This window comes from Thunnus maccoyii, chromosome 8, assembly GCF_910596095.1.
Source record: "Thunnus maccoyii chromosome 8, fThuMac1.1, whole genome shotgun sequence".
NCBI lineage: Eukaryota > Metazoa > Chordata > Actinopteri > Scombriformes > Scombridae > Thunnus > Thunnus maccoyii.
The window spans coordinates 24,958,669-24,985,628 of record NC_056540.1 but is presented as its reverse complement, the minus strand read 5'-3'; the positions used below and the strand labels follow the sequence as shown (position 1 = coordinate 24,985,628).

At 39.0% G+C, this 26,960-nt stretch overlaps 4 protein-coding genes across 8 annotated transcripts in view; 3 read left to right on the top strand and 1 right to left on the bottom strand.

Annotated features, from left to right (window-relative positions):
• maea (macrophage erythroblast attacher, E3 ubiquitin ligase) overlaps positions 1-17,509 on the bottom strand; it is a 102,790-nt gene extending 85,281 nt beyond the window's left edge. Inside the window, exons 1-4 of one of the 3 annotated variants that reach the window (XM_042418281.1) lie at positions 17,423-17,509; positions 15,088-15,338; positions 14,525-14,593; positions 13,834-13,931 (exon numbers count right to left, since the gene is read on the bottom strand). In XM_042418281.1, the coding sequence (XP_042274215.1) occupies positions 13,834-13,931; positions 14,525-14,540 (114 nt within the window). In that variant the 5' untranslated portion in view covers positions 14,541-14,593; positions 15,088-15,338; positions 17,423-17,509. Of the gene's footprint in view, positions 1-13,833; positions 13,932-14,524; positions 14,608-15,087; positions 15,339-17,422 lie in introns of those variants that run through there. The other 2 variants (XM_042418280.1, XM_042418282.1) reach the window with 2 other exon arrangements.
• spon2b (spondin 2b, extracellular matrix protein) lies at positions 3,314-11,838 on the top strand. Its single transcript, XM_042418285.1, has 6 exons — positions 3,314-3,639; positions 5,095-5,366; positions 5,756-5,979; positions 7,796-7,987; positions 8,518-8,704; positions 10,509-11,838. The coding sequence occupies exons 2-6, from the start codon at positions 5,132-5,134 to the stop codon at positions 10,685-10,687; spliced, it is 1,017 nt and encodes a 338-aa protein (XP_042274219.1). The 5' UTR covers positions 3,314-3,639; positions 5,095-5,131; the 3' UTR covers positions 10,688-11,838.
• On the top strand, positions 15,347-16,716 carry LOC121901494 (transmembrane emp24 domain-containing protein 11-like). Its single transcript, XM_042418291.1, has 2 exons — positions 15,347-15,648; positions 15,840-16,716. The coding sequence occupies exons 1-2, from the start codon at positions 15,523-15,525 to the stop codon at positions 15,987-15,989; spliced, it is 276 nt and encodes a 91-aa protein (XP_042274225.1). The 5' UTR covers positions 15,347-15,522; the 3' UTR covers positions 15,990-16,716.
• Positions 16,754-25,007, top strand: LOC121901492 (probable E3 SUMO-protein ligase RNF212). 3 transcript variants are annotated; one of them, XM_042418289.1, is made up of 13 exons: positions 16,754-16,801; positions 17,406-17,522; positions 18,230-18,291; positions 18,436-18,510; positions 18,752-18,808; positions 19,102-19,160; positions 19,264-19,323; positions 20,279-20,343; positions 21,348-21,408; positions 22,715-22,757; positions 22,922-22,976; positions 23,971-24,040; positions 24,611-25,007. In XM_042418289.1, exons 2-13 carry the CDS (start codon positions 17,414-17,416, stop codon positions 24,765-24,767), a joined length of 873 nt encoding a protein of 290 aa, XP_042274223.1. In that variant the 5' UTR covers positions 16,754-16,801; positions 17,406-17,413; the 3' UTR covers positions 24,768-25,007. The 3 variants fall into 3 exon arrangements, with proteins under 3 accessions (XP_042274223.1, XP_042274222.1, XP_042274224.1); XM_042418288.1 differs by lacking the exon at positions 16,754-16,801 and adding an exon at positions 16,811-16,956; XM_042418290.1 differs by lacking the exon at positions 16,754-16,801 and having other exon boundaries at positions 17,437-17,522; positions 18,441-18,510.
• Positions 25,008-26,960: the final 1,953 nt, after the last annotated feature.

The window sequence follows — 26,960 nt, the reverse complement described above, 5'->3', positions numbered from 1 at the left end:
TACAGCATCTTCATTGTAATGATGTACCCCTTTTCTTTGTCTCGTGTGATAGTAAACTGAATATATTTGGGTTTTGGACATTTGGTCTAACGAAACAAGCAATTTGATGACAACACATTGCACTCTGGGAAACTATGATGACTACTAGCTAACTACCTGGAGTCGGGAGACACCTGGAGTCACTAGTCACATTATTTTTTGGCATTTCTAGGATGCCGTGTGCATATGGGTGACATGACACAAAGTCCTGCCGAAGGTTTCAGGCTATTCCACTGATAAGCAGTCGGTGGCAGTAATGTGTGAAGAAATCAAGCAATGACAAATGGCAAGGAAGAAGAATACTGCTAGCAAGTAAATATGGATGTAACGTCATTAAAATACCTACACTCATAATAAGTTGATACTTTATTGATCCCTGTGGGGTAATTCAACTCTCTGGGGAGGTCAAAGGTCAGAGGTCTGAAACAGAGCAACAGATGTAGAGCGGATCAGGATTCAGTGTCTTGCTCCAGGACACTTCAGCTGTGTGGATGCTTGCTGACATGCTGACATATAGAGAGAATGAAGAAGCGCCTCTCCAGTGAGTATGGCACCCTGTTGCCTTTCATGTATGAGCTGATGTACATGTGTATACCGGGATGAAATGATGAAGCAATACGCTAAGGTGCATACTATGTACCTGAAAGGACATGGTCAGGTTTGGCTCCATCTCATGAATTAAACAGGTGGTTTTCATTCAAAGCAATGCTGCTTCTCATTCTGGACATGGACAGAAAACCAAAAGTACTCTGAGTCCCAGGGACCAGGACTGAAAGCCACTGGCTTCTAGGGCTGTAGTCAACCAAAGAAAATCTTGGTTGACTAAAATCGTACATAATCTTCAACTAATCGATTAGTCATGCGTGGGGGGGATGTAACGGGACAGAGTGCACAGTAAACTCAGCAGCCACACATTTCTCTGTTCTGTATTTCTCTGTTTTGTGTCTTCAGGTTAGGCTAACCCATTGTTGCTAACTTTGGAGCTAACCCCCTTCACTTTTCCAGCATTTGGGGAAACATCAGATGTGACTTTTTAGCATTTATTAACTGACACACTGTAGTCTGTACTGTACATCTACTGCCAGACTGACAACTTACTACTAACCTTTTCCTCTGCCCCGCTTGCATCCACCGTCACTCTCTGCCCTTCGCTCTTTCCCACTCGCTATGCAAACATACTCCTTAACGGAGCCACGCTACCAATAATTTCCCAGGCAACGACAGAGGTTGACTCACATACTGGAACAGCGCTGCACAGAGACTCCCAAACGCTATCAAATATTAAAAATATTTTTTTGGGCTGGCAGGGGTTCTCGTTGTGTCATTATGGAGAAACACAGATTCAGTAAACGTTCAGTGCGTTCAATAAACGTTGAGTACAGTTAGACCCAGCAGTCTCCATTAGGTTGGGCGAGTTCAAAGTTGTGAAAACAATAAACAATGTGAAATAATGGATTACTCTCTGAAAGCTATTGATGTAGCACTTTTCTCCTTATGAAAATAACACAGAGATTATTCGACCAATGAGAATTTAGTCGGACAAGAGAATATACAGAGAGATACAGCCCTTCTGGCTTCAGCCACATTGCTCATGATTCTTCCTTCTTTCATTTTGCTCTATTACCCTCGATAAAACTCAGCACTGTACAGCAATGTTTAGTGTGCTCAGAGTTACAAGGGTGGTGATGAGTTAACTTTATCTTTCCAAATATCACTGAATGAAAACAGACTGAACTCTACAGTCTAAACAATAAATCCTGGGAACTGTGAAAGGTTGAGTGAGGGCAACTGGTCTGTATGTGAGTGTGTGTAGGTGTGTTAGTTTGTGTTTGCAAGAAACATGACCATATGGAAATCATTAGATGTGGGCTGATTCAGCATGCTGGCATATTTTTGTGATTGGACGTGAATGTGCTGGCACACACACACACACACACACCCTCCATAATCTGGCTGAGAGACTAAAGACACACAACACAGGATCTAGGAGAAAACAGCAGCTGTTATCGTGGCTTCCTGTAGGTGTGGTACTCACACATCACACACTGTAAAACACTCTAAAAGAGACACAGCATCCTCTGTCTACATTAAGTGTAAACCAGGACTTTTCTACTGCGAATGTGACCAAAAACACTTCCATGTTTGTAGCGATGTTTATTTTTGTGAGCTAATTTACAGTATATCCTGTGTTTATTTGTAGTAAATTACAGGTCAAAAGACAAACTCTTGATTATTTGAAATTGAGGCTGTGACTCTCAATAACATTATGGTTAAAGCTGAAAAGCTACATTCTGCTGTATGGTATGGTGAATGGCATGATGCACCAGTAAACAGGAGGTGTCAAATCAATGTAATGTGAAAATGCCTTCTTAACAGCACCACACCAGAAGCTCCAACATCAGACTTTACAAACTACAGCAGAACAACAATCCTTTTTAATGCAAAAAACCAAAGTCACATTTATGTTTTCACAATGTCCAAGTTTGCGTATTGTCTCACTTTGGGATTTGTGCTTCAATGCACCACCACCAAAGAGATTTCAAAACACTACATGCCGGCAACTGCAAAACCATGTAATACCAATGTACATACAAGACCTTAGGTGGACAACATTTTACAACCAACGTCATGAACTTAATTGAAGTGCTGTCCAGGTTGGAAATCAAAAATATTGTTGCATGCACCAAAAAATAGTGAGTAGTATACACAATTCAGTGAAATACAACACCAAGATCATTAGTACTGTATACACCTGAAACCTATATACCATCGACAACTCTACACCTGGACTAGCCTACGGCCAAAAATATGTCAGCTTCCTGCACAACTTTCTCATGACCAATGCCATGAAACACATCATCTATTAGCATCTTAAGGCCTATAATTCCTCCCACTTTCTGTTGGATGATGCCTCAACTTGCCTGCTTCTGCAAGCCCTGAAAAACACATAAAGGGAGTTATGCAAATTGACTGTGACAGAGGCAATATAACTTCCTATGTGAGTTAAAAAGCTGCACTGGGATTTGATCTAGAAATACAAAAACCTGACCAAGAGACATTTTGAGAATTCTAGAAACACACTATTTATCTCATTAGTCATATTTGTAGGTATAGAGACCTACAGTACCCCACTGTGATATGACACTCCAGCCACAAAGCTGCACAAGACCCCTGGTTGTGCATGTAGAACTGCTGAACACATTAGCCAGTTAATGGGCTACTTATAAAGAGTAGGAGAGAAAGAGGAGGAGGAGAATGGAGGAAGGAGAGCCAAAGTCAAAGGGCATGAAGGGGGCAGGGAAGTCAATGACAAGCAGATAGAGAGCTTGAGAGAAAGAATGGAGAAAGTTGAAGAGGGGAGTGAGCAAAAGGGGGAAGGGGGGGAGGAGGAAAAAGGGGAGAAGGAGGGAAAGAGGGAGAGGAAAGAGAGGGGTGAGCCTCCTGGAGGACATAAATAGGCGAAAGAGGACTTGGAACCTCGCAGTCACTCTTCCCGACAGCCACATCCACTGCTCTCCTCTCCCCTTCTCCTCACCTCCAGCCCTCATCTCCACTCATCTGCTGCAACCCTTCCTTCATCCGGAACCCTGAGCAAAATCAGTGAGTAGTTTCCACACCACACATTCATACTGTCACTACACAACAGTACATAGATATTTAAATTTGGAAGACTGCACTCATGAATCTGCACAATTTGATGGAACTGGCATTTGTATGATAGAAGGATACCAAGTATGCATGTAAAATTATTGGCAATTATTTCTGTGAGAGTGGACTTTTATGCAAACATTTGTAAATGACAAGATATTCACACAGTAAGTAAACATGTGACAAGGAAGTTTAAACATTAAAGAGTTTATATGAATGTAAATTATTATAGGAAGAATTAGTGTTGTTGTGCAAGGAGACACCTGTCAACAAACATTAAACACATCCTCTTTTACTTTTGTGTTAATATCAAAAAGACCACTTTCATTTCTTTCAAGTCTGCACATTTATTAGCTCTACATCACAAAGAATTGGATATAAAGTATTTAGTGGTCTATTTCATGATGCAATACATTAAGACTGTACATCACTCTATGTGGATGCTGATCCTGTATATGTAAAAGCATGTCTCAAATGGAAACTTTTAGCACCATTTCTTTTGGGTGATACAGTCATGACAGAGAGAATTAGTCATGAAAGATAATTAAAATCACGTTGTAAAGTGGGCAGGACTTGTGAGAGAGGACCCAACCTTATAAAGAGTTACTGAAAGAATTCTGGGGCATTGCAGGAGGAGTGTCATGTTGCTGCTCTTTCTCTGGAGCATGAACATACAAGTTCGTGAGGACGATATGATGCAGTATGAAAATTTAGAGAGAGAGAGTCTCCTGGCACAGCATTATTCTATTACATTATATCTTTGAGACAGGAATGTATAGCTCACCAGGCTGCAACTACGTGTACAGCAACAACAAAGACTAAACTCTAACTATGTGCATCTAAATCAATGTCACATCTCTTGCCAATCCCACATTGTTTAACTGAGTTTACAAGTCTAAACAGCGCAAAAGGTTTAAGTGAAAAATTTCCTCTCTGACTCACATGCCCCACTTCTTAAACCGACAGCGATGCTGCAGCCAGACGCTTTGACCTTTCACTAATTCTCCTTATCCACCCTGTCATGTTCCATATCTGACTGAGAAAAGGACAATTGCAAGTAGAGATGTCATAAATAAATAGACTACACTAGTGCAAAGCTTTTAAATGCACGTGGACAGAGGCAGTGTGCCAAACAGACGAAAGAAATCTTCTTTGGCAGGATTAAATTAACTGAATCCTTAGAATGAAGACATATACAGTAGTATATAGTCACATATAGTAGAGTTGGCAAATGTAATCTAAAACCAGACCTCTTAGGGTGGAGCAGCAACGGATCAGCAGTAGAGCAGTAAAAGTGGCTGCTGGAAGACATTGAGCATCATGCTTTGTGTGAGTTTGATAGTTTTACTGCACTCCAATACTAACCTTCTCTGTTTTCTTTCTCTCTCTTTTATCTACCTCCATCAGGCCTCCTTCATCCTCCCCAAAATCAGCTATCATTATAATGGACACCACAAAGAACATCCTCTCCACCTCTGAGGCGCTCTACCACCTGATCATCATGGTGCTGACACTGGGCCAAGGCGTTCATTCAATGCCTGTTCCTACTGATATTCCCATGTGTACAGCCTCAGAAACTGCCCAGTACAGCTTAACGTTTAGCGGCAAGTGGACCCAGGCTGCTTTCCCTAAACAGTATCCTGTCTATCGTCCCCCTGCACAGTGGTCAAACCTTATTGGTAAGTGCATCATCTAATTGAGCAAAGTATTGGAAGCAGATGTGAAACTGAATTTTGAAAAGCAGAGGAAGCCATTTAAGAAAAATGAGTCAGTATGTGGGAAGTAAATGTAAAAAAATATCTCCTATTTGATAAAAATAGAAAGGATACTATTACATTTTCCTTCTATGAGTAAGAATACAAAAGAAACATTATAATGCTGAGTCAATATAGAGGCAATATTCTCAATAATCCACCTAAGACATTTGAAAAAATAGTCATATAACACACTCATCAACAAATGACAGAAACAACTTTCCTTTCAGAGCCTCTATAAATTGACTACTACAGACTAATAGCTGCTGCAACAACTAACTGTGATCCTCTCCTTTCTCCCTCTCTGCTCTAAGGGGTGACCCACAGCTCTGACTACCACATGTGGCAGTCTAATGAGTTTGCCAGCAACGGAGTGAGGGAGTTCACTGAGAAAGGCGAGGCCTGGACGCTCATGAAGGAAGTCGAGACGGCCGGCGAACGCATCCAGAGCGTTTATGGGATCCTCTCCGCTCCCGCTGTTGTGGGAGGCACAGGCCAGATGAACACTAAGTTTGAGGTCTTCGCCAGGCACTCCTTTGTAAGTCACTCTAACGCCTGGTTTCGGGGTCAGGGCATCAAGTATATTAGGGGGCTTTATATGATGGGTCAATATACATAACAAGGTAGTGTGGTGCTTTTATTTGCCAAGGTCAGAGGGCTAAAGAACTTTTTAAAAATGTCACCAAGCCTTGATTAACCCAAGGATAAATGGACATGCTTAACAGATACTTTCTTTTTAAAAACCCGGGTCTTATTTTCTTACATAGTTGTTGTAACCATCATTTCTGGTAGGTATGATAACATTATACAACAGCTTTACAATCTAGTGTAAAGTGGAAGGAGGTTTCCAATTTGACCACATTATAAACTCACTTAGGAGGTGAAAATGAAGGCAAGTGTAGAAAATATCACCCCAACTCTCCTGGAAACATCCATTGTACTTTGCAGAGCTACTTCATGGTTCTACTTTGACCTATCATACTTTGTGTGGTTGAGCAGTGGACTTGATCTGTTTAAAATGAGTAAACTCTGTTGTCAAGTCATGTCTATTAATGTTGCTGCGTTGCTATGTCTCAACAATACAGTTGTGAGGAGAGTTTTACTACAACATATAGTAGTGACAGCCAGACCTATAAAAACAACACTAGGGTTGTAAAACAACTAAAATAACCTGAATTCTTACTTTAATGCCACAAGTGTCTTTTTTTAGCTAAGTAATAGGTTGTCATAATACTGTTAACTGTTGACCATAAAAAGAGTTATATTATGAGAAAGAGCAGCATTATGCCATTTCAACAAGGTTGATGCAACAAAAGGGTTAATTCGAAGGGTTAAAACAGCTGCCTCCAAGTTTCCATAAGCTGCACCCTAAAGAGAGCTTCTGAAACATAGCGAGCCTAATTTATGTCTACAAATTATGTAAAACTCAGCAGGAGCTGGCTGTTAAACTTCATACTGATGGGTCTCTGGGTAGGTCATAAACCTGGGGACATACAGTACAGTATCTGACCCAACACTATGTTAGACTTGGAAAAGAGACGAGGCAGAGTTGGGAGGAATAGAGGAAACAGAGGTTTGGTTTAGAGGTGCGAGAAATGGTCAAAGGCCAGTTGGAGATCGAAGATATTCACCAACACAAAGCACACTGTACTCTGGCACTGAAATAGCTGTGTGTAGTTTTTGACCACAGACTTTTACTATCACTTTCATTCACAATTTCAAATGAGAAGTGATGCATACAGTACTTTTTGAATCTATTATAGCATACTGATATATCGTATAAAAAGTCTGGTTATTTAACTTAAAAAGAGGGAATCGAGGATGGTTTATCGCCAAAATCAGCCTGGCAAAGTCTATATTTTACCTGCAACTTTCAAAGGGCTCCAGTTATCCCTGGCAGTTCCACTGCAATTGTTAAAGTTTAATAATGGATAGATACATCAGGCATATACATTTTTGCTAAAATGGAATGTGTTAGAATAATTGCACTATAGTTTGAATTTCCATTTACAACAGATTGAATGTAATATATACTGACTTCAGCTCAAAGCACTATTACCCAATTCTTCCTCTATAACTTCTTGCATCTATAGGCCACTGTCCTACTGACACAATGATGTTAGACTATGATCCACTTACAAACAAAAAAAGCATATATGGGAACATAAAATAACATCCCTTATGCATTTCCCTTCTCACCCATGCCTTTCTCCTCTTTTCTCTCCATCTCATTTTCACTCCTTATCTCCATCTCTCACTCTGACCCACCTCCTCATTTCCTTCTACTTTCTTATTTTTCCCTCTTTATGCCCCATCTCCTTCCCCACGCTCTACTTCCTCCTCTGCATTTGCAGCTGTCGTTTATCGTGCGGATCGTTCCAAGCCCAGACTGGTTTGTGGGTGTGGACAGCGTTGACCTGTGTGATGGTGACCAGTGGAAAGAGAGTGTGTCGTTGGAGCTCTTCCCCTATGATGCAGGAACTGACAGCGGGTTCACCTTCTCTTCTCCCAACTTTGAGACCATCCCACAGGACAAAGTCACACAGGTGGGTCAGTCTTATCAGCCAACATCCATCCCACAAAGCCAAAAATGACAAACAGTGTGAGCAGAGTAAAAAGCTCAAAGTTGCTTGTTACAGCTGGTGTTGGCAGAGAAGTACACATTGCACAAGTGCACATTGTTTTGCACCAATTCTATGTGGTGTACAGAAATGTGAATTTTTACATGCTTCTTTCTACTTTCTATTGCAAAAGTAGGACAATTGTGACATAGCAATAACCATTAAATTACCTCTAACACACCGTTACTTCATTGATAGAGTATTATAAATACAGAGGATCAGATATTTGTTGATCTATAGTTTCTACTGTGCTGTTTCTTTTAAGATGTGCAACATTTTAGCACAAACATAACATCTTAAAATCATTAGCATAAGCACTGCAGTATGCTACCTAATGTATTTAGATCATATTTGCTGTGTTTCTTTGACACAGGTGATAAACTGCTATTGTGCTATAAAAGAGTGATTGCCCTCTATTCACCTCTGCTATTGCTTATCTTTTTTCCCATCCACAGATCACCTCTTCCGTCCCTAGCCATCCTGCCAACTCCTTCTACTACCCCCGCCTGAAGCACCTCCCACCCATGGCCAAGGTAACGCTGACGAAGATAAATAAGACCAATCAGATCATCAGCCTGCCTATGGAACCTACCCAATCCAACCTACTGCCAACAGGAAACGAGATTGAAGACACGCTCATAAGTAAGTCTAACGAATATAAATATTCAGAATTTTCTGTCCGTGTGTGATATTGATGAAATACTCTAATCACATACACAGCAAAACACTGTTTGAAAAGAGCCCCAGCTCTATGCTGTGCCATACTAGGAGTTAACACAATGCTAGGAACTTGTGTCTTTTGCTGACTCACATGAAAGCATTTGGAAACCATTGCAGGCCACACACCAACTCAATTACTTCCAAACAGAAACCAGAGAAGCTAACTGAATGTAGGGCATCAGAGAAAAATAGGGGCACATCTGGCATCCAGTGGAACAGTCTAGAGATTGGAGACTGAGAAAGTGAAAGCGCATTATTAGAAAACTATGCAGAAAATACATACATCAGCATTTGGGCTGTGACCCCAAATGGGATGCAGACACAAATGTTTTAACAAGACCTGGATCCATAAGATGAAGCTGGATTTACTTAATGCTGATTCGCAGATTGTTAAAATTTAAGACTCCCTGTTGTACAGATTAGTGGTAACAGTAAAAACAAAAGCCCAACTGCAAGGAAGAATACGACGACAGCTTGGAAAAATAAAGCTGGAAAGTGTGTCAACCTAGTAAAGCCAGCTATGCAGTACTGAAACAACCTGTCTGGGTCACTGATGTTCGCCAATATCACAGGAAGGGGGAAAAAAAAAAAAAAACTTTTATAAAAACACAAGCCACCACAGAATGTCTAAATAGATGAGTTGATGAGGAAAAAGTTTTGAGGGAGAAAAAAAGAAACAGACAAGTCAACCTCGCAGGAAAGCTGACAGTGCAGTAATTGGACTCAATTTTCAGGGTGACTGTAAATGTTTGAGTCAGCATCACAGACTACAAGTCCGTTCCCCTGACTACCAATCAACAAACAACAGAGAGGGGCCAATAATCTGCTGGGGTTTCCTGCCCTGCTCCCAAGGCTCCATCCTACCCCTCCATCTGTTTATTCTTCCCTCCTTTTATTAATCCCTCCATCCTTTATATACCTTTTCCCCAGGGCTGGAAAGGTGTTTTCCAATACAGATTCACAATCACCTGCTCAAATTTTTTTTGTGTGCAATATAACACTGATGACAAATAATATAAACCAGCTTTGATTTTACAGCATTTGATTCATTTGCCATCTACCCTTCTACTTCCGTTTTTTTAATGGAGACACAAGATGATAGGAGATGTCAAAATCAGCCTAAACTTGACTTGCTTGTCCCATCCCTCCATCCGACCGTCCATCCATCCATGCAGCTTCCGCACCTCCTCTCATCCTTCTGCTTTTCTACTCTTATCCGACAACTAAGTCTGCGATACATATCAGCTGTACACAAGCGCACAACAAGGCTGGCTGAGGTTTCTAAGCAAGTTCACCACGTGGTAGAAAGGAAGAGAGAAAGCAATAAGAGCGCAACATTACATAAGACTTTTATTATTCAGCAGATAAGCTGAAAAAAATAATTAAGGCGTTCCCCTTTCCCTGCATTTCAGTTGAGGTGCCTTTTAGAAAAGTGTTAAAACTCTAATCTGTAGACAGTTGTTCACTGTGTTAGGGCTATACTTAAAAAGAAGCAAAACACTCACTCCATAAATTAAGATGAATAAAATCAGAGCCACAACTAAAGGGACATTATGTCATAGTCCTCTGCTTTCCATTAACACCTATGAAATAACCCCTAAACCCACTCACAAATGTCCCAACTTCCGAACAATAAACCCAGTATAATAGAAAACAATAACTGCAAAATGACAAATCAAACATGAATGTTGATGTGATGTAATGCCCCCCCCCCCTCTCTGTGCAGATACCCCTCTGGACTGTGAGATGTCAGTGTGGTCTCCCTGGGGGTTGTGCAAAGGCAAGTGCGGAGACTCAGGCGTGCAGCACCGCACACGCTACGTCCTAATGCACCCAGCCAACAATGGAGCACCCTGCCCCCTGCTGGAAGAAGAAAGGAAATGCTTCCCTGACAACTGTTTATGACTAAGCCAGGAAAGGAAAAAGAAGAAAGAGAAGAAGGAGAGGAGAGAGAAGAAAGAAAAGAAAACCAGGAAAGGGAGGAAAGGACGAAGACGAAGAAACAACAGTAAACAGTCTGCGGTGTATTCACTAGAGGCATAAAAATCCTGAACTGAACTCCCTTCTTTCCACCCTGGCTGTCTTCTTTTTGTAGAAATAACTGATTTATTGATTGATTGTCTGACTGTCTTGAGTTAAAATAAGAGAGAGATTGTCATCAATCACCAATTGGAAAAAAAGTGTCATCCTCAAGTCATATTGATAGATCTGAGAGAACTAGAGAGGTGTAGTTTGGTGACATAGCTATTAGACACCAATTCAGTTTTGCAGATTATCAAAATTGTCTGGGGACAGAACAATGATGTTTTAAACATAAGCATTAACTGAAAACACATTTTCAAATTATAATTGGGTTTGGTTTGACATTTCTGGAGATCACAGACATGTTTGCCTACAGTGGATTATAACTCCCAGCAGCTTACATCTAGCGGATTTGGAAATAAATCCATATAAATGACACTTAAGATTTTAAATACCCATATCCAAGAAATACTTAACAGAAAATCCAAGTAATATCAGACCAGGCACAGGGGAAATTATGATGCCTCTGTGGTTCCATTAGCTGGAATAGTATTAACAAACATGTGAGTCAAACATATAAATTAATGTACAGTCCTCTAAACTATGCCGCATTCAAAACATGATGTTTACAGAGACATTGTGGTTGTTTTCCTGAAGACAAAGAATATATTTATTGACAGGATTTTAACCTGTAATGTACAGTATATCAAATCTGAAAGTAAGAATTTGTATTCATTTATGCTATTGAGATATTAGTTCAATACGGAAAATAAGTTTTTTGTAAAAAAAAATACCAAACAACAAAAAAAAATGTATGTTCTCTGTATGTTCAATAAAGTGTAAATACATAAAATACTGTGAACTCACTGACAACCTTTTCTTAAAAAAAAGATGGTCCTTTTTGAGTCTTAAGGCCAAACTTTACATGCAGAACACAATCACAAGATTAATGTTCAAGTTTCCATGACATGGATGAAAATCCTTCTTTAGTGCCTCTGCTCTTGGGCTCTCAAGGTAATATTACTAACACAGGGTCTGCAGGATCAAATTGAGTGTAAAGAGAAATGCTTTTAACTGGGGGTACTGGTTTCAAAACTCAAGACTAGGATTCATCCTGATGAAGTGTTAGTCATAAAATTAATAAACTATTTAAAACAATTCATCAAATGTGGATTTAGCCCACATGGCTTGAAATGTCAAAAAGCTCAGTTCATGCTATGACAGCCAGTGCAGCACATCCCAGTATGTAGCAGGAGTCCAGTTTAATAGACAAAACAGACCTCTTCTTCAGAAAAGGTTTCTGGGGACGATGAACACAACACAATTTGAAACAGACAGAAACATGGCTTATTTTCTGAACGATATCAGCGTAAATATGTAAACCAGATAGAGCCACTTATAGCCCCCCACGCCCCTTCCTACGAAACAATATAGGAACCATACTGTAGATGACAGATTGAAGAGCGATGAGAACCTAACATCTGGAGTATGATGGACTCCCTTCCGCTTTGAATGATGCAAAAGAAAGTTACTGAGATAGAGAATGAGGACAAACAGGAGAGGAGTGGGTTTAATTTATATTATTTCCTTAACAGTTTCATCAGCTAAGTCTCAGACAGTGACAGTGTATATCCAATATTATATATGACTTGTTTTGGTATGCTCGCAATATAGGGGAAAATAAATCAAAATATACTGTTGTTTAGAATATGCAGCAAGCATCAAGAGCAGTACTCTTGCCACAAGATAAATGTTATAAATGCTTTCAAAATGGCAGGAGGAAATACTGAATGAACTGACATGATGAGTGACAGGTGGCTGTACGTGGTTCACGGTGAAATACAAATTATCAGTCATTTGTTACAAGGCATGTTTTGTCATGAAGTAGCAAGTTGGAATTTTGAAATTAACTAGCCAGAGTGGCATTTGATTTAGCATTGACACTTTCTGTGAAACTACTGTGTGGGAGGAGAAGGAGATCTGATATTTTGCTTAGTTGCTCAACTTTTACAGATGCTAAATATGAGAGGGGTTTATTCAGTGTGTGGGTGTAGGGGGTTTACTTTATAAGTGACCTCATCTAAGGTAAGCATATGGTAGTCATCTATTGTATGCAATGGTTTGAATTACATTTTCCACAGGAACTGAGGTGGAGTTTCTTTTGTACTGTGGTAACAGAGTGACCTTGGTAATCTTTACTGTGTCAGAGGTTAAGAGGTGAACAACATATTTTAAAGGTAGGGGTAAAAAAATTTTTTTAAATTTGTCTAATTTGACAAGGTTAAGCATCGATCACTATACTATAGTAATGTGGTTGTACATATTTTTGCACTGGAGTTTTTTAGAGGGACAATAAAAGCTGATAAAAACTTGCTCATTCCTCTTGCGTCTTGTTGAAAGTAATGTTTTATCCCTTAGCGCATATTTCAACAGTTTCCATTTAGTGTAGTAAATGCAGATCAGCCACATTGCCCATGTGGTAGAAACAAGTCTACTGCGGCAATAAAATGTTTTATACCAGGACTCAAATCTCTCACATTAATATACACTAATTGGTGGACATTTTCAGTATAATGACAATGGAAACTGCTGCATATGCCAAGAATGTGTCACTGTGCTTGTTCCTACCTTCATGCTGAACAAACAGGTCATACTGTCAGATACTGTGTATCTGGTACAAGCGGTCAGTCCCACTCAATCACTAGTCTTAACAGCTTTGCTATTGGCTCCCAGGTTAACCAGTCAAAAAACCGGCAGAATGTCTCGTCACACAAAACAGCACCTGTGAGTTTCTCACACTAAATCTTTCCCCCTTGCAGCCTCTCACTTATAATATATATTCTATTGGATGCAGGCATTTGGCTGTACTCAATGAAAAATAACTAAATCTTGACTTAGCATTTGCAGATCTATAAAAAGTCGTAACTACAGGCCAAACATTTTGTCGCTGTCAGGAGTATTGGAATTTAATAGCTCATTGTTAACTGAAAATGGGTTTGCGAGGTACTGGCTTTCTCCTCCAGTGTTACCTGATGCTGGCAGCAGCCATGTATTTTGATCTTGGGGAACAAGAAGAAAAATGCATCATTGAGGAGATTCCTGAAGACATGCTGGTGACTGGTGAGTCCTGGAAAGGGAATATTGCCCCTGAGTGTCGTACACAGTCTCAATGGTAGCAATAAATGTGGAATTGTATTTTGAAAAGTTGTGAAATGTCATTTGATTGTTGAATCACACAGTAATGTTGCTGTACATGAACTTCCATGATATTACATGTATGTCCGCTTTACGTCATTTAATAGCAAGTGCAAAGGGCATATATAACTTGGCTTGTCCATTAATCAGTGTCTTCTATAATTAGATTGCTCTGCACTCCAAAAACAGTGAAATCAGCTCCACTCATTGTACACACATAGAAATAGAAAAATGTTACATGTACAAACACTGCAAGGTGATTAAAAGTGTTTAGGGAAAGTGCTACGGCTTTTGTGCTTGTGCAACTTTTGTTTCAACAACATGTCAAGTATATAATAAAGACTAATATCTATGAACATTGTATATTATGAATTACAGTATAAAGCCCGATATAAAATGCATAAATTGAATTTTCTCCTCATGCTTAATCTAATCATTATCCCAAATGTCACAGGCTTTGTGCTGACCTTGACTGCTACTGTGGGTGATTGTGTATGCATATGTTCTCGTGTGGGTGTCTCTTACCCTCAGGATATTTCATGTTGGAGCCTTGGGATTCGAAGACCTTCACCCACTCCCCTCACCTTGGCGTCACTGTGACAGTCAGAGACCCAAACCATGAGGTATTGGACTCACAGGAAAGGTTTATCACTAAGCCAGAGTCACACAAACATGTGTGTGTTGATACACTAGAACATGTGCTGTCTGGTTTCTCCATCCAAAACAAACACAAACAAGGCTGAAAAGCATTTGAATGCAGTGTCATAAAGCTTAGTGGTGCATGGTTTGATTGATGACTTCGAGCATAATCATTTACAGGATTTACATCTTACAGCAAGCCTGTAACTACTAATGTACTATTTTATTATTGTCTTGGATCTCCAGCACAGAAAAATGTTTTATGGTCCAGAGAATAAGTCAGTCTATGAAATTACATTTGAATGCCAAAAAACGTGAATGAACATCAGTGAGACAATCTGACAGCTATATTGGATAGGTTTTACTCAGTTTTTATAGTTTTCATTATATCATCGTTGGCTCTACCTCAGCACATGTATAGTAAATCTAAAAACAAATAAAATTTTAACCTGGGAATAAAGTTGCATTCTTGTCATTAGAACAAAGAGAAGAAACAGAACCACGTCTGATGTTTCTGATCCTTAGATGAAGAAATGTTGGCTTGACAGTGTCTTTCTTGCTCCCTAGGTTGTGATGTCCAAACGTTACGGTAAATTTAGTAAATTCACCTTCACAGCTCATGCCTCCGGTCAGCACTACCTTTGCTTTCAAACCAACTCCACAAGGTTTTCTGTCTTTGCTGGAGAAAGGCTGGTGAGACCTGATGACACACACAGAAAATGTATTCATAACAGAGAGAAAGATGTAGGAATACATATAGTACACCTAGTTTAAGCACACTGATGACATTGTTAAAATTTTGCCATGACTAAGCAGAGATTTCTGAAAATAATCCCTGAATTTTCCCCCGTTTTGCTGCACAGAAGTTACATTTGGATGTTCAGATGGGAGAGCACTCAATTGACCCCAACGTTGACAGGACCAAACACAACATGGAGAATCTGGAGATCACCCTCAGACATCTCATTGATCAAATAACGTACATCACAAAGCAACAGGAGTACCAGAGGGTAAATAAGAAGCATTTTTACTGTCTTGGCTGCCAAAGTGACAATCCCATGACATGACAATAGAGGTGTTCACCTACATCGCATAGGTCACAGGAAAGGATAGGGGTACCGTGGTACCAGCTTATATAATGAGAGTGATTAACTTAAAGTCTGAGCCTCATCTTTTTTTTTTGTCCCCTCCTTTCATTCAGGAGAAGGAAGAGACGTTTCGTCAGATCAGTGAGGACACCAATAGTAAAGTCTTGTGGTGGGCCGTGGTGCAGACCTCCATTCTGCTATCAGTTGGTTTCTGGCAGATGAAACGACTCAAAGACTTCTTCATCGCCAAGAAGCTGGTCTGATGACAACCACTGACCTGTCCATGCTGTACCTGTTCACTTCGTCGCATGTACTGCCCATTCTTGTGCCAGTGCATACTACTATGTTGTAGCTTGCAACAATGACACCTTATGGCTAGAAATATCTGAACTACAAACTCCCATTACGAAACAACCAATGACATAGATATAGGGAGGAAAAGTGTGAAAACTACTGTATGTAAGAATAAAATTAAAAAAAAAAAAAAAAAGAAGTAATGTAAGCATGTAAGAGATATGGGCAACATCAGTCAACAATGCTTTGAAAATATCGGTTGTGTATCTTAAACATGATAATAATTCAATTTAATTACAAATGGACAATGTGACCAAATGCTACTGTATTTACATAGTGTATTTCATTCTCTGTGCATAACTGTGTCGCTAATTAATTAATTAATGGTCAGTAAACCAGGCTTGAGTTCGCTGCAACCTCGTTTAGTTTGGGCTAATATGAACACCACAAGGTTATACATTTCTGTTAAAGTATGTTAATAACTACAGTTTTGTTCACTTCGTCGCTCTGTAATGAGCAATTTTGCAAAAAGTTCACAGGACTTTACAGGACAAATACAAGTGTAAGCAAACGCTTTACAATAAAGGTTTGAATGAAAACTAGCCTATTTTGGGTTTATTTCTGATTAATTTCTGAGTATGAACATTCAAGCAACTTACTTCACGTTCAAATTATTTAACTTGTGAATAAATATGTCTTTACCATTTAATCTCACAGAGACTTGGAGCGTAACAGCCATATAGAGCCATCTAACGTATACGTTGACGTTAATTATATGGAGGTAAGTTAGCTAACCTAGCTAACAGTTAGCATTAATGTAACTGACGTCGTTATGTGCTGGTGGACAAAATTCACCATAGTCAATATGCAGTTGGACTGACAGTTTAAATGTTATTTCTGATTAATTCATTAATTAACTGAAGAAAAGGAAAGCTGGTAAGCTTATAATAAGAATTTAGCTTTTTTAGTTAGGACATAATATCGAGAGCTGCTATGATCAACTGATTTCAGACATAGCGTTAGCTTCCTCCGATCAGTTAAGCTATAGAGTTAGCTTAGCGTCACTTAAGTTAAATTAACATTTACCTTTACCTACTACGGGATAAATCCAGCTAATGTTAAGTAAATTTAAAACAATAAATTTACTTTCTGTGTATCTGAATTTATTAAGAGGTTAGCTGTGTCATTAAGTTGCCCTAAACAGAAACGGTTTTAAAGGATGTAGCCTAATGCTAACGTTATTTAATGTGACAGCTGTAACACCGCTGCCACTTAGCTGAAACTGTTGACCATAATTCAATAAAGTCTCTCTCACTAACAATAAGTGTTAACCTTAGGAAAGTTGCAGGCTGGTAAACTTAAAGGTAACCTTATCTTTTCTGCAGGTGTGCAAATGTCTTACTGGATTTGCTGCAACTCCTGCTTTCTGTCCCCCAGTGCTGACCGCAGACTGGCTGTGACATCCTGCGGCCATGTAATCTGTAGTGTTTGCTATCAGAAAGGTAGATACAGATTCACATTACTGATAAAGTGATGTTGGGATGTTGAGGATATATTTCTGAGAATCAGAACTGCTCCTGGGAAGGTGAAAGCGTGAGTAAACAGGGACATCTGTTGGACTTCATGTGATACTGCAGAGCTGATCACACAGGCAGCCAGGAGTTTTTAACTAAACTTTTCCATTACCAAACCCCCTCAGATAGACACAAACAAACTCCCTCTTAAATTGTATTTCCCGAAGGATCGATATTTGAGTATTTGCTGTGAAATCGAGTTTGATTTTGCTCATTATATTACCATGGGAAGAAGGAAATCTCTCATCCAGCCATACTCCATCACTGTAATATCTTCAGATTAAATAAATTGCAGCATTTATCATTTGATTAGTCCCTCGAGTACTCTTTGGGGACCCTTGATCCCAGCTTGATGCCAGTTGGGAGCCACTTATTACATTTATAGGCCACTATGTTTCTGATGGGTCTCATCTCAGTTAAACTCTCAAGAGTTTAATAATATTTACAGTGGGTCTCTGAGATAGACCCACGGGGAGGCACATAATATATTTTGGTCTCAGGCTAAAACATGTTTACTTTAACATTGTGTTCAGTTCTTGTATTGAATTTTGGCTGTATGTGTCCTCTATTTGATATGAGCCTAGGGGGACTATGCATTTTTTTATTATTATTATTTTGTACTTTTCTGCTTTCAGGTAAGCAAGACAAGTGTTTAATATGCGATGCCAAATGCCAAGTATCACCTCTCTCTGGCAAAGTAAGCATCTTATATTTTTCTTCTTTTTAAGTGACATATTCTGGTGGCTTGTCTGCACAACAACAATTTAAAACTTTATAAACAGATTGATATTATTTTATAACCCTACTATCAGCACACTGATGAGACATGTCTTTGTTTCAGAGCAGCTCTGAGGTGAAGGCCCTGTTCTCTGACATCAACGTTGTGGCAAACAAACACTTAACGGAAATCAGCAAAGTTTGGTCATTTTCTTGCTTCACATCACATGGCTGAACAAACAGTTGGTTGCTGACTTTGGGACATGATAGTGTTAGGATGCAATTGTTAGGATACTTAAAATATCAACAGCAGACTGTTACTCAATTTAAAATGCTTTGTGTGCTAAAAGCTTTGTAAAGTTATTCATATGTGCATATATATATGTATTTTTATATGATTTATTTCAAATATCACATAATGTTGTCTTCCCTTTCCTTAGGTTTTAATGTTCCAGGCAAGACATCAAAAGAGACTGTTGACTTACTACCAGCAAAGGGTAAGAGATGTCTTGCTGCAGTGGATGTTTATTGATGTGGATGTGTGTGTCTTGTCTTGCTTTTCTTCATCTGGCAGGTTATTGACTATATTTTTGAAGTTTGTTGCTTTTCAAGAAATACTTTTAGATGTAGAAAACCTGTAATATTAAATTTTTAACCCACCAACCATGTTGAAAGGATGATTTAATTAGTTTCTTGCGCTACTAAATGCCCTCTAAAACGGATATACTAAATGCTACTGAATATATATTTGCACCAGCCTTAATAGTGCATCATTAACCAACAATTACAGAATGGGAAACTAGAGGATGTGTTAGTCAAGATGAAGCAAGAAATGCAGCAGATGACAAAGTAAGTTAAACCAGCAGTATGTGTGATGTATTTTCACGTCTTTCTTAACTTAAGTTCATGAAAAGTTGGCTACCTTTCTTAGTTTTCTTTTTTCCTGTCAAAGGAAGCTGAATGAACAGAATGCCTACATCACTAAGCTGGAAAACTCTCTTCAGCATCAGAGGTACAACATAATCCAATCAGATACACACATACATCCTGAAGTTCTGATAATGGAAATTACAGTTATCACCCTCAAGATTTTAGCCTTCTTCACTTAATTCAAAATGTTTTAGTGCAACCAGTGTGCTTGTAAATTTGACTAAGTTTAAATACTTTAAAAGCCATTATGCTGGGTGATCAGCCATTCTTTAACTCTTTAACAATATCATTCTTTAAGTCTTTAACAGTTCCACAAACTAGATTACCTTAAAAAATATGTTTGCTTATGAATATTTGGCTGATATATCATTTTCATTTATCATTCTATCAATCATGTTGCCTCCTTCTTTCACATAGGATTGAGTATAAAGCATCATATGTTGTACTGCATGGTCATGCCTCAGTGATCATAATTTTTGTGAAATAAAAGAGTGAAAGAAAGCTAAATGAGGATCTATGGAGGCAGTTAAACCTGCAATTATTTGGAATTAAATGCTAGTGTGTGTTTTCTTTTGGATTGGAAGCACCTTAGCATATAAAGTTATTTACAACTAGCTGGGTGTTATACCTCCTCTTACACTAGGTGTCACTCCTGGCACATCTACTCCAGGCCTGTTAATACCAGTCCTGAAACAGTGTAACGGGACAGGTTTTTAAGTTGCCAGAAAAGCTATCTTTAAGTACTTGAGTACAAGTTGAAAGAACGTGAAGATCTCAATCACTCACCCACAGTATTATGTGTGAGTACTGCAGCTTTTAAATGTTGTGTAAAATACAACTAAAGGTAGACATGCTTAAAGAAAAAAACCCTTTGATTCAAATTTCACGTAAGAAATAAATTGTTTGGCTTGAGGTCACCCTGAGGGGATAAGGGTCCTCAGTTATTACCTTATTCTAGGATTTAAACTGACAACTATATTATATCAACTCTGTTACTGGATTGATACATCTTGTTTTTTTTTCCTGTTCTCATGCAGTGCCAAAGCTTCATCAGGGTGTCAGATGAGCCACAGTTCTCATACTCCAGGAGTACATAAGACGGGTAAATAACAATCTCATAATTGTATTGGTCATAAACACAAACACTCTGTATTGTGTATGGCACCATATTAATGTGTTTATTATTTACATAAACAAAATATATAATTGTAGTGTACTTATGCATGATATACAGTACATGTACATACTATACAATACTATTCAGTATTGTGTATTCCTGTGTACTACCTAAAGTAGGGCTGTAGTCAAGACCACTTAAGTCCAGTCCGAGACATGTCCAAGTCTGACCAAATCAAGTCAAGACCAAGTCCAAATCAAGACTGAGATCAAAAACACAAAAAAGTTCCCCTTCGAAATTCTTCATTCTGTTGTGTTACTGTTGTTCATAGTGAGTCACTGTGATACTCAAGAGGAAACAAGGTAAATCTGCCTCAATGGTGCGTTTTTTGCTAAAATTGTTTGACCAAAGATGACAACAAGCGAGATCATTGACCAAGACAGAGAAAAATCCAACATAATAGGAAAAGTATGGTGATCCAGACTCACAAATATGACAGTACTACAGCTCTGATTTTAAGTCAAGCGGGAAGCTCAAACAGCAGTCCACAAACCAATGGGTGACATCACAGTGACTACGTCCATATATTTACAGTCTATGTTTTAAGTGTACAAGATCACTTAAAGAAATACAAATAGACTACATCCTTGAATTTTTACATAACAGGATTCAACATTGAAACTTGTTGTGTTGGTCAAGTCTGGCCAGTATGACTACAGCCGGTTACATGATGTCTCTTTTAGTAATCCTGGTAAGAAAATGCACAGCCATGCATGATGGGCTAGTGGCAGGAAGAAAAGGCAAAGTCAGCAGATTTATGTAGCAAGACCAGAATCTCCAGTGAAACTGTTCCAGTTACAACAATTTAGTAGCCTCATCACTGCACCTTGTATATTCATAGATTCATTAGATAACCACTAATGTCTCTTTATTAATAATAGGAGACAGTGGTTGTTAATGGTGTGTTACTCTTTCTTGTCTTCCTTCAGTCCTACAGATCCCATATAACTCCCCAATGTCCCTTTCAAGACACTCTTCAACTACCAATGTGTGAGTATTATCCCTTTCTAATTTTTCACTATATCTATTAACATCATTAACATTCTCTTTTTCTCTATTTGATTTGCTCTGCCTTCACCACATGCTTTGTTGTTTTTTTTTTTACTCTGCCCTCCTTTACCTAGCACCATACCCCAGACCTTATTAGATAAGAGAGAGAGAATGTAGGAGGTATTTCACAGAGCAAACAAGCTGTATCCCGGGTTCAGCCCCCATGTCTTATGTTAGCTTTAGCTGCTGTATAGCTTTGCCCTGCCCTGCGGCTATCTACACATACACACCTGAATAAGCTAAGCTTTGCTTGGGTTTAGTCAGGAATCCCTATTGGGTTTCCTAGACACCGTTGACACAGGATTGATTGGCTGCCCGAGTTTAATAGTGCAAATGTTGTTTTATCCCCGGCGCCTTTAGATTTTTCTACTGACCGAAAACAGTGTAGGTGATGGATAGCAGGACATTAACCCCATTTTTAGTGTTACTACCATTCCAGCAGGGTTGATTCATTTTTGATTTAAAGATTTAAAAAGTAAATTGATGATTTATTTACTGATAGAGCTGTCATGCAAAGAAATTTTGGAACATAAGAAGCTAAATGGATTTTAATAGCAACATGTCTCATTTTGCTGTGTCTCGCAGTGCTTTATAGATAACTTGTAGTAGTTGTAGAAATTTGATTAAGTCTCACAAAATTCATGAGTTTCATTTAGAGAAGCCTCAAGCCTCTTGGTATTTCGCAGGGTTTCTCAAGTTTTGGAGAAACTAACCTAAACAAACAAGTAATATATAATGAAGAAACAAGTCTCCAATATTATAATAATTATTCATCATAATACTAGTCTTAGAATCATATTCATTTCAGAAAAGCAATGAATACATTTTTACTGTGTAGATCAACTGGTGTTGAGCTACACTTTACACTGCATTATTTCTGAATTTCATAAAAGTGCATTTGAAAGACGTAGAAGTATCTCACTCTCACTTGTTTCACAAAATAAGACATTTTGAGCCAATGTATGAGACTGAATGGCCTTTTAGATTTACATTTTGTTAGTAGTGGATTGAGCTCAAAATACAGTATGATTATTGTTTTTGATTTGGGTAAATAAGTGTGTGGGGAAATGGATTTTGCATTCTCCTTAAAAGAGAAAGTGTCAGTATTTCACATAATGGATATTACACTTTGGAATATATAGAAATTTTGCTTGGCGTAAATAAAAACAAAAAGCTCAGGCACCACTGCAGTGCTCAGCCAACTGAATGCAACAGGACTAATGAAGTGTGCTCTCCTGTCTGGCAGCACTGAAAACATGGAGGTGGATGAAAGGAGTCTGTTCAGGAAGGTGAGATGCGTTATAGTTTTAACACAATACATGAGCTCTGTGAAGAACATACAGCATTGACGTTTAATTTATGACTTAAGCACATGGAGAATAAAAGTATTGAAAGAACAAGCAAATAAAAAGCCACGATTTGCGATGTTCCTCTCTGTGTGTCTCTCTTTCAGACTAACAGTATCCCCAGACTGTCGTTAATCAGTCCTCCACAAGATGGACGAATGGGTATGTGCTTTGCTCTGCCTGCCATAAAACATTTGTTTTTGGTATTAACTATAGGAAGAACTGTAGTCTGTGTCTGCATAGAGCATTATGCCAGTAAATTTAGGTTTAGTGGTTTGACACCCCCTTTGTATACACTGAAGACACACTGGGAAATCTCATGTTATGCCACCTAGGATATAATACAATCAAGCCTCTGTGTCTCTTTTGTCTCTCACTGATCAAGGTATGTGTCTAGAATTGCACATTCATGAATGAGGTGCCACACTGAAACAGATGTAATCACACTGTAATCATCTGACAAAACCATCCTGTAACTCAACCGTGTTTTGGGGTTATAGACCTCACGGTTGACCACCCACAGTGATTAAACTAATACAGATGTTGTCTGTTGTTATATTTAGGATTATATCTGCTGAGTTCCACCTCTTTCATTATGTGATTTAGTCCCTTAAGGGATTTGACCTCCGTTGCGGGGAATAAATTAGGTGACAGCCCTCAAATGCTGTTAGGATTATGTAGATACTCATTATATTTGTGTGAGTGTTTGGTTAAATAAATACTGTATCGAAGAAAATCATAATATTTAACCAGCAGCAGATTGATTGGACTATTTAAAATGCTTTAGATTTTATTTAGTTTATGGTTATTTCAAGATAAGGATGACATGTGCCATTTATTATAGAGCTAACTGTATGCCAGACTTGTGTATATGCCAGAGATGTTTTTCCCCTTTTGGGTCGCAACCTCCACTGTAAGCTTGTGTGAAGTGAATACTGTGAGATACTAATTACTCTGGAAAATGACTCACCCATTTATTTTGCCCTCCTTGAGGATTTTGCAAATAAAACTTGCAGCAAGCTCATCTTAAGATGAGACACATAAGCCTGTAATGACCCTGAAATATCTCATGCATTTTTAAAACCATTGTAAGCCATTATCATCTGCATGACTTGTGTGAAGCATTAACCATGGATCTGTTCGGTGTTATGTTTAGGCACCATCCCTCACAGATCATCTAATCAAAACATATTGGCCAACCACCCAGCACGCTCAGCCATAGTCAGGTGACTCATTTCATTCATCACAGGCATCATGTTAATGTCAAACTAATGCAGAATAATCCTAACTTTCTGCTAAACCTTGACACTGTGAGCAACTTGGCCTTACAAGAGGCTGCAAATGCATGAATATAGCTGTCTATAGTCGAATGGCTACATTTAATAAATATATAAATATATATATATATATTTTGTAAAAGCGTGTGTTGCTGTTCTACAAGCATCATATTTGACATGCAAAATTGTGGTGTTTTAAGTAAAAGTTTTAGAGAATTTGGAAACTTGGAAGGCTGCCATCAACTTCATATTGATTTTGGTCTGACTACTGATGACCGTCATGTGGCATCACGTGGCTAGAAGCACCCCGCGTGCGTGGCCTCTCTGGTTAACCTTGATTGGAAACAGTTTTTGGAGCAGCCTGGAGCTGAAGAGAACATCTCTCTCTGAAACCATTATTACAGGAGTAACCTTTTGTTCTCATTAGCTGATGATGTTTCTTGTAGCGTAAATGTGGATTAAAAGTTGCTATCTCAAGAATTCGCTGAAATACACCTGCACCCTCCTCTCCTCTCCCAGTCGTTTTCAGGGAACGCCGATGACCCCAGATATTTCATATGGCCAGACTTCTGGGTGGAAGTCTCCCATCTTCAAACCTCCGCCCTCCTTCAGACACTCGTCTATGTCCTCCCTGGTCTGCCCCTCCTCTTTAACAAACACTCACACACACACTTAAACTGTCACAAAGCCTCTAGAGGAACTACACCTGACCACCGACGTGTTTCTAGAGGTATTTATGTCTCTCACGACCAAAAATGAGTCACCAGCCTGTTCGTATGTTGTGTTTTAACAACCTTGAATTCACAAGTAAAATTAAATGTATTCACCTTGAACCTATACAGTGCATTGATAACTCAGATTTTATGCTGTTAAATTGCAAGTTTAAAACAATTAAACTGATAAAATAATGATACAAGCCTTGTTCCTGTTTTCTGACTCAAGTTCACTTTCACCCTGACATCATACTGCAGATATCCAGATGAAATCTAGTGCAATTATTTCTGTGTTGGTGACTGGTCATGTAGTCACAGGTAATTTGTTTACGTAATCATTTAGCTGAGTTGTTTTGAAAGTGAATTACTTTTCAGTAATCCAGCAGAGAGACCTACAGGCCAGCAGAGACTTACAAGCCTTTAGCCGAAGGCACAGTTTGATGTGATGCTCGCTTTGCTACACCAGCACCTGTTCAATTTACAAAGATAAACTGGGATTATATACACAAAAAATGCCCATTTACTGGATTCTACAAGAAGACAAGAGAAGTCTTAAAGGTTGACAGAGTCATGCTTCAGAAAGCCTTTGGGCACTAGTACTGTAGTGAAAAAAACCCCCCCTCAACAATAGCTTGAGCTATCCCAGCCTGCTGAATGTAACATCTGACTTGTGATTTCACCCTCAAATGTGTTACAAAACAGCTGCAAGTGAAGGCAAAGAAAAGTGTAGCCATATAGAAACATGATATCACCTGAAGTCATCGCAGCAAAGAAAAGCTGATGCGATGAAGCGGGTGGCGAGGACGGCCTGATGTGTTCAGACAGGTAGATTCTCTGTTTGTCGACCTGCGTTTCTTTTTTTTTTTTCCTCTATTGTCCCTGGTTGTCAGGGTGGTGAATGGTGTCTATTGAAGAGGGCTCAGGTGTGACTGTGTGTGTGTGTGTGTTCTAGGTCTGTGCACGCAATATTCAGGCACTTACTAGCATGTGGGTGTATGTGAAGTTAGGGTATTGTAGAGAATCAGTAGGCCTGATCCTCCTCTGTGCTCCAGTGGGATTTGAACTCGTTTCCTGTTTTTTAAGGTCCACTTAGAGAGAAATGGCTCCCTGAGGCAGACTAAGCTGTCATGGTGTCACACATTGACAGGGAGAAGACTAAATCAGAATAATCTCTCCCTCATGCACGCACACATGCTGGGTGATCTCTTGTTTAGCTTTCACAATACCAGCAATGAGGTATGTGTTGCACCTTTCTTTCTTTTTTTAAAAAAAGTCACATAATTCTGGATATTTGTGGATCCCCAAACACTAAGATGTCTCTTTCTCCCTCTCTCTCTTTTTTTTTATCTCTCTCTCACTTTCTCCTCTGCACACACACACACTCACACACACCTCTGTATGGCTCCAGGCTGTACAAATGAGCCCTGCCACTTCAGAGAGCTAAAGAAAACTATTCTGATGTCAGTGGTAATTATTCAGCAGCGTGTTCTCACAGCTTGTCCACCCCTCCCTCTCTCTTCCTCTCTCTCTCTCTCTCTCTCTCTCTCTCTCTCTCTCTCTCTCTCTCTCTCTCTCTCTCTCTCAGTCTCTCCCTTTCCATCTCCATCTTTCTGTGTGTGAGAGAGAAGCTTCTAGCTTAATCTGATCCAGATTTCACACTTTGTCACTCAGTATTTCAGTCTTGAACCTTTGGTGCTGTAAGTGTAATCCCCTCCAGGCAAGACATGACATGAACTAAATGATTTCACACCGGAGCTATTTGTCTTTCTGAGTTGTGCAGAAAGTGTTCCTGTTGTAGGCCTACAGTGTATAATCTGTGATGCCCGTCACCTTTACTGTTTAACAGGCTGAAAACAGCAACAGAAGACTGATGAAGACCTTCTTGTTTGACAAGTAACAAAAAGGCAACAGGGAGGTTCATTTATATATTTATATTTATATCTCGATCCACCAAGAAACCAAAGGTACCAAAAGTACTTCTCATGGATCACAAGATAACTTTGAGGTGTCATTAGATGATTAACAAGATAGGAAAGAGGAATAAATAAATGTTTGTTGCACAAGATAATGTTTATTTTATTTTTTACTTGCTAAAGAGTTTTACCACTTCAAGATTTAACAAACTTTAAAGAGCAACTTAACCCAGAAAATCCCAG

Bases quoted from the DNA above. Each gene is read 5' to 3' on its own strand.
- LOC121901492 (XM_042418289.1), top strand. From the start codon at position 17,414: ATGTCTTACTGGATTTGCTGCAACTCCTGCTTTCTGTCCCCCAGTGCT. The intron at 17,523-18,229 runs GTAGATACAGAT...TTCTGCTTTCAG, and splicing joins TAGTGTTTGCTATCAGAAAG to GTAAGCAAGACAAGTGTTTA. The intron at 18,511-18,751 runs GTTTGGTCATTT...CCCTTTCCTTAG, and splicing joins ACTTAACGGAAATCAGCAAA to GTTTTAATGTTCCAGGCAAG.
- spon2b (XM_042418285.1), top strand. From the start codon at position 5,132: ATGGACACCACAAAGAACATCCTCTCCACCTCTGAGGCGCTCTACCAC. The intron at 7,988-8,517 runs GTGGGTCAGTCT...TCCCATCCACAG, and splicing joins CACAGGACAAAGTCACACAG to ATCACCTCTTCCGTCCCTAG. The intron at 8,705-10,508 runs GTAAGTCTAACG...CTCTCTGTGCAG, and splicing joins GATTGAAGACACGCTCATAA to ATACCCCTCTGGACTGTGAG.
- LOC121901494 (XM_042418291.1), top strand. From the start codon at position 15,523: ATGGGAGAGCACTCAATTGACCCCAACGTTGACAGGACCAAACACAAC. The intron at 15,649-15,839 runs GTAAATAAGAAG...CCTTTCATTCAG, and splicing joins AGCAACAGGAGTACCAGAGG to GAGAAGGAAGAGACGTTTCG.